Source organism: Populus euphratica, unplaced genomic scaffold (genome assembly GCF_000495115.2).
Source record: "Populus euphratica unplaced genomic scaffold, PopEup_1.0 scaffold273.1, whole genome shotgun sequence".
NCBI lineage: Eukaryota > Viridiplantae > Streptophyta > Magnoliopsida > Malpighiales > Salicaceae > Populus > Populus euphratica.
The window spans coordinates 166,511-173,177 of NW_011500153.1; the positions used below are offsets into that span (position 1 = coordinate 166,511).

The 6,667-nt window shown below is 32.3% G+C and overlaps 1 protein-coding gene across 3 annotated transcripts; it reads left to right on the forward strand.

The window, feature by feature from the left end:
• Positions 1-1,528: 1,528 nt before the first annotated feature.
• On the forward strand, positions 1,529-4,559 carry LOC105111032 (probably inactive leucine-rich repeat receptor-like protein kinase At5g48380). 3 transcript variants are annotated; one of them, XM_011006266.1, is made up of 4 exons: positions 1,529-1,589; positions 2,267-2,337; positions 2,527-3,309; positions 3,523-4,559. In XM_011006266.1, exons 3-4 carry the CDS (start codon positions 2,533-2,535, stop codon positions 4,483-4,485), a joined length of 1,740 nt encoding a protein of 579 aa, XP_011004568.1. In that variant the 5' UTR covers positions 1,529-1,589; positions 2,267-2,337; positions 2,527-2,532; the 3' UTR covers positions 4,486-4,559. The 3 variants fall into 3 exon arrangements, with proteins under 3 accessions (XP_011004568.1, XP_011004567.1, XP_011004566.1); XM_011006265.1 differs by lacking the exon at positions 1,529-1,589 and having other exon boundaries at positions 2,267-2,341; XM_011006264.1 differs by lacking the exon at positions 1,529-1,589 and having other exon boundaries at positions 2,273-3,309.
• Positions 4,560-6,667: the final 2,108 nt, after the last annotated feature.

Here is a 6,667-nt window from a genome sequence, read left to right on the forward strand (position 1 = left end):
TTCATTGGAAGGCCTTATTTTTAAAGAAATTTTACAAGAACTAAAATCAATTTTATATCACTTTTCTTTTACAATATTTGATAATGCCATTAAAATTATATTTTTAAAAAATTAAAAATTTATTTTAAAAAATAATTATTTTAATTTATTTTTTTAAAAATAAAAACAATTTAAACCGAAACCAGCACCATAGTTAAAAACACACTATAATAAGTAAATTATATTTGATGTGGATTTGGAGTCACTAATTCCAACCAAACCTTTTTTTTTTAGATTAATATGGATATTCGAGTTAATTTGTGCACATCACGACTAATCCCACAAACTCTAAAGTTAATGACCATATAATCCTATCATATTAGCAATTAAAAATTTAAATCTAAAACTATAAAACAAAAATTTTAATTATAAATTTTTATCACTTTACTACTACTATCTAGATGCTTCCAACCAATCATCCTTGAAACACAAAGAAGTTGACTTCTCCACTGGGACAAGGATGACAAAGACTTTGGAACTGTGGACGCCGTACGTAGTTAATAGTCAGATGTATCCTTGTCATTTGCCGCTGTTTTTATATCCTCAAAACTCGCTCTTCTTTCGATTCATATCCTAGAAGAAAACATTTTATAATTGTTAAAACAAGTCAATAAATTTGTGGACTAACAAATCAATGCATCTTTTATTCGTGTACTCAACGTGTTCAATAAAGAAATGAAAAATAAAGGTTATGAATATTTTACTTGATTTTTAAGAATGTAATTCCTAAATCATTGATAAAAAATTAAATTTAATGATTTCGCAAACAATCTTGTATCTCAAGAGCATCTTTGTCCATGGAATATTCAGCTAAAATTAATACGCAAAACTCCCATTTAATGCTTGCTAAGCCTGCTTGTCGTCAATAAATAAATAAAAAATATTGAGGGCAAAATCATTTTAGTGTAATAAATATTTATCATGAATGAGGTTTTCTCACCCTAACATGTTTTCTCTAAATTTAAATCATTAAAGTTCTTATTAATACTTATTATAATTATCATCATCAAATTAAATTAATTAGCGTAGGAGAGTTAAAGGGAATTGATATTAAAGTTGATGAAGTCCTCCTTTGTTTTTTTTTCTATTTTAGTTTAAACTTTGAAATTACAATCGAAAAGAGTTATTAAATATAGTAAGTATTATTAAATTGCTGGGATTAAAGATTTAATCTCAATTAACATTTAAGTTGACTGACGTGCAAATAATTCTATTGAAAAAAAAAACAAGAAAAGAAGAAGAAAAATAAGCCTACGTTAATTGACAAAAACTTATAAATCAGGACTTGAACCTTTTTCGTGGAAATTGGAGTCCTATAGGGCCATATTCCATTCTCTCTTTAATTACGTGTCCCATAGACTTGGCCTCTTGAGTTGAAGAAGTAGACTATCAAGTCAATGCATCTTTTCTTTGTGGCTTCGTTATTTCCATAGCAACATGGAGTCCATGCCAATCACTTTAAGATAAATCTTGAATTAAAAACAGGGATCAAATAAGATGTTTCTATAACTACAGGGACTAAAATGAGTTTCTGCCACCTTCGACCTCTACGCTCCACATCCATGATTACTACCCTAAACATGTTTTTAAGCTGTGGGTTTTGGTTCCAGAGTCCCAAATTTGGAATCAGGCTTGCATACTTTATCAATATACTCCCGGAGCTTATTTTTTATTCAGTTAAGTCCTGGAAGCGAAGTCTTCACAGCCCCCGTTTTAAGAAGCTATGTTCCTTAAAATGGAAGAGATTAATCTAATATAAGAATTAATGGCAATCAAAACTTCCTAAGTTTCAGCAATTGAAATTAATTACAAAACAAAATATTGAGGTTTCAATGTAAAAAGCTTATAATTGAAGGGCTGTGTTTATAATAAGTATGTGTTTAATATTGTGGTGTAAAGTTTTTTAGTTTTTTTAAAAAGTATTTTTTTGTTTGAAATTATATTAAAATAAGTCCCTTTTATTTTCTTAAAATTAACACATCAAAACTATTAAAACGTAATAAAAATATATTAAATTAATTTTTTAAGTCAAATATACTTTTACAATGTACAAAAACAAAAGATTTAATCTCAGCTAATATTTAAGTTGACTGACGTGCAAATACTTTTATTTTTTTTGAAAAAAGGAAGGGGAAATTAAAAGAAGTTGAAAATGAAGACTTAAGCTTCTTGACTAGTTTGTTTTCCCCACACTTTCGTGGAAATTACATTTCAATGCAGAAGAAGTCGCTCAACAATAAACGCTCTCTTCGGAGATTTCAGAAACAAAAAGAGATTTCAATTCAATTTTCCTTTTAAGTAGGTACTTATGATTCTTATTTCTCATTTTTGGTCATTCCAACCATTCCATTGTAGTCTACTCTGATGAACTCTCAAATCCAAATGGCTAATTTATTTTTTATCTACTCTTTTATGTTCTCCTTGTTAGCTACTTTCACCGTAACTAGTGCTACTGACACTGATGTTTATTGCTTGAAATCTATTAAGGATTCTATGATAGACCCTCATGGATACTTAAACACCACATGGGATTTCAACAACTATACAGAAGGTTTCATCTGTAGATTTCTGGGAGTCGACTGCTGGCATCCTGATGAGAACAGGGTCTTAAACCTCAGACTCTCTGACCTGGGGCTCGAGGGCCGGTTCCCTCCTGGCATCCAAAACTGCACAAGCTTAAGTGGTTTGGACCTTTCACATAATGAGCTCCAGGGACCGATTCCTTCTGACATCTTTAAAAGGCTACTATTCATCACTAACCTTGACCTATCCTACAACAACTTATCTGGTGAAATCCCATCAAGTATTGCCAATTTATCTTTCTTAAATGTTCTAAAACTCGACAACAACAAGCTAACAGGAAATATCCCACCACAAATTGGCCTTCTCGATCGGATCAGGGTCTTTACTGTTACTAACAATCGATTATCAGGTCCACTGCCAGCTTTTATACATAATATTCCAGCAGACAGCTTTGCGAACAACACAGGATTCTGTGGGATGCCTTTGGATAGCTGCTCAATTCATGAAATGAAGTTTTATTACTCATTCAAAAGTGGTTTTGTGATTGGTTATATAGTTTTTTCAACTTCAGTTGCAATTTTTTTTACATCCTGCTGTGTACCATGGGTGTATATTGTGGAGAGGAAAAAAAAAATCACAATATCAGAAATGATGATGTTGATGGTGAAGAGGAAGCATAAGATAACAGATGATGATCAAGCAGGCAGCTCCTCAACAGTAGGTCTCTTGGAGGAGGGAATTAAAGAGGTACTACTCTTTAAGATTGATATCTTTTTTTGTTTTAGTTTTGTTAGTTTTTATTTTTTAATTCCTTATTCAAGTTTTGAGCAAGAGCAGTTCAGTTTTTACTTCCAATTACGGGATGTTTATCTACACAAGACCCTGAATTCTTGAAGCTGGTTTAATTGCGATGTATATGTATGTTCTTCAGTACTAATATATTGAGATTTCTGTCCACAGATTTCCATGTTGGAGAAGAGGGTTACAAGAATGAGCTACGCAGATCTTAATGATGCCACCGATAATTTCAGTGAGAACAATGTCATCGGACAGGGAAAGATGGGGATGCTGTACAAGGCATCATTGCCTAATGGTTATGTCCTTGCAGTGAAGAAGTTGCATGACTCTCAGTTCCTTGAAGAACAATTTATATCCGAGTTGAAGATACTTGGTTCATTGAGACATATCAACGTACTTCCACTGTTGGGGTTTTGTGTTGAGTCAAACCAAAGGTTTCTGGTTTACAGTTATATGCCAAATGGTAACCTTTATGATTGGCTACATCCCATGGAAGAAGGTCAGGAAAAAGCTATGGAATGGGGTGTGAGGGTTAAAGTCGCCATCGGATTAGCAAGAGGCTTGGCATGGCTTCATCAGAACTGTCATACCGTCAAAATAATCCATCTTGACATAAGCTCAAGATGCATATTACTTGATCAGAACTTCCAGCCCAAGTTATCAAATTTTGGAGAGGCAATGCTCGTGAGTTCGACCTGCGCTTCCTCCGTAAATAGTGAGTTTTGGGAGATGGCATTTGTGAAGGAAGATGTGCATGGATTTGGAGTTGTGCTTCTTGAGATGATTACTGGGGTGGATCCTAGCAACATGACTGGTTCCTCAAACAATGTTCTCAATGAATGGATTGGTCATCTTTCGAGCAGTTCTGATTTTCATGGCGCGATAGACAAGTCACTGATCGGGCAAGGATTTGACGCTGAGATCATTCAGCTGCTTAAAGTTGCATGTACCTGTGTTGATCCCATTCCAGATCGAAGACCGATGATGGTTCAAGTGTACGAAGACATAAAGGCAATAAGGGAGAGATGTGACCTAGTAGATGATTCATCGATGCTAATGCAACCTGAAATTTGCCCTGCTACTTCAGAAAAATCTGTGGAGATTGAAATGGCAGAATTCCAATGAAAACAACAGGACAAACAAAAGGCAAGGCTGCATTTTCTAGTTTCTATCATGCTTTGGTGTAGTGAACCAATATTGTACACAGTATGATAGCTTTTGAGAATAAATCTCCAGAAATGTTACAGTGGTTGATTAACGATTACAAGCAGAAGTTCAAAATATTTTATTTGAGAGTAAATTACAATAGCATGGAAGCAATAATATTTAATCACTGAAATATAACAACAGATAGGGACGAATTTTTAACGTTAAATCATATGGAAGCATGCACCCAATCTCGCTAGTATAGACCTGCTATGTGTGTTCCATGAACTTGGATTACAGGAGATTTGCTTTTTGACTTGAAGAAACAGACTGTCTAATCTTTATTTATTTCCAAACTTGTCGTCTCTTGAAGAAAAGGCCTTTCAATTGTTTTTAAATATTGTTCTATTCTTTAAAACACGTTGTAAAGATACTGTATGGTTACTGTGTATATAAATTTATTGTAGTTTGTACTCTGAACAACATTGTAAATATTATTTTTTCTATTGTTTATTCTAAAAATAAAAAGGGCTTTCTTGTTTTCAAATATATTATATATGATTTCCATTGTCGATCCTGCTTAAATTGCAAATTTCAAGGAAGCAACCACGCCGCAATGGCCGTGCACAAGATCTTTTGGCTCAAGAGCATCTTTTTTCATGCAATATTCAGCTGAAATTATTATACAAAACTTGACGTATTGGTTGTGGAGGGAGGTAATTGTTTTTTTTTTTTTTTTGGGTATGAGTTTGAATTTTATTGTTGTAATGTTTTGAATAAATAAGTAAAAAAATACAATAAAGCCCTTGGTGGCTTAAAGTGTAGGTATAAATAAATGAGAGGTAGTGTAGTAATTCAACAAAACTTGATAAATATAAATAGAAAATAAAAAAAAAACAAAATAAGTGATCTGAAAGTTGAGAGAGAATCGACAAGAGAGAGAAGGGAGAAAGAAGAAGAAGAGAAAAGAGGAAATTAGAAGAAAAATAGAAAGAAGTTGAAGGAAATAAGTTTAAAGGTAAGATTATATATAAATATGTGTTGATTAAGTTTTAATTTTGGTTTTGATAAATGTTAGGGTTTTGAAAATTTGTGTTTTGGGTTTGATTGATGAATTAATTGAATTTTATGGGTTGATTGTTATGGGTAATGGATTATTTGGTGGATTTTGAGAGATTGAATTGAAAGATGATGATTTTGAGTTATGATTTTGTTTGAATGGTGAAATTATGTTAGAAATAAGGAAAGAACAGTGGGTTTCTGTTGAAATTCTGGGTTGGAGGTTGAAGATGACGAAAATTCATTTTGGTCCTTCAATTTGTGGAAATTACAGTTTAGTCCCCAAACTTTGAAAAATTTACAGATTGGTCCCTGGGGCATATTCCGAGATTCTGAACAGAATAAAAGATAAATTATGGGCAGAATTCCTGTATAGTTATGAAATTTTAACACTTTCAATTTGGTCCTTCAATTTGACAAAAATTACCATTTAACCCTAAAAATTTGATAAAATTCCAGAATGGTCCCTGGAGTATAATGAGATGATCTGGACAGAAATGAGGATTGGTTATGGTCAGAATTTCAGTATATTCATGGATTTATGATAAGTTTAGTTTGGTCCTCCAAATGGATTAAGTTACAATTTGACCCTTAAAAATATAATAAATTACAGATTAGTCCCTAGCTGTAATATTAGATTTTGCAGATGGGTTAGTTAGTGAAGTATTACCAATTTTATTATTTGTTTTATTATGGATTAGATTTTGAGAAAACCGTTAATTTTTGGGTTTTTGGAATATAACTAATTAGTTCAAAAATATATAGGGTTATGGAATATATACTTAAATAAGTGTATTAAATAGGTTATATATTCTTTTGAGTCATTCTTGAATATGTCTCCTTTGTATTCAGATAATCCTGATATTCTACCGGCAGGACGTCAGTAGGATTTTCTTCGGTGTTTGCTTTTGATTTCTGTTTGCTTTCGAGTCAGGTGAGTGGATAATTTTCCATATGCATGAGAAATATTATAAATATTTGATTTGTTAATATGAATTGGATCATGCTTCTTGATAATATATATGGTGATTATTATCCTTGTTATGATAAGCATGACCATTCGTTGAATCCGAATTCTTGATATGAACCAATATGTATTTTG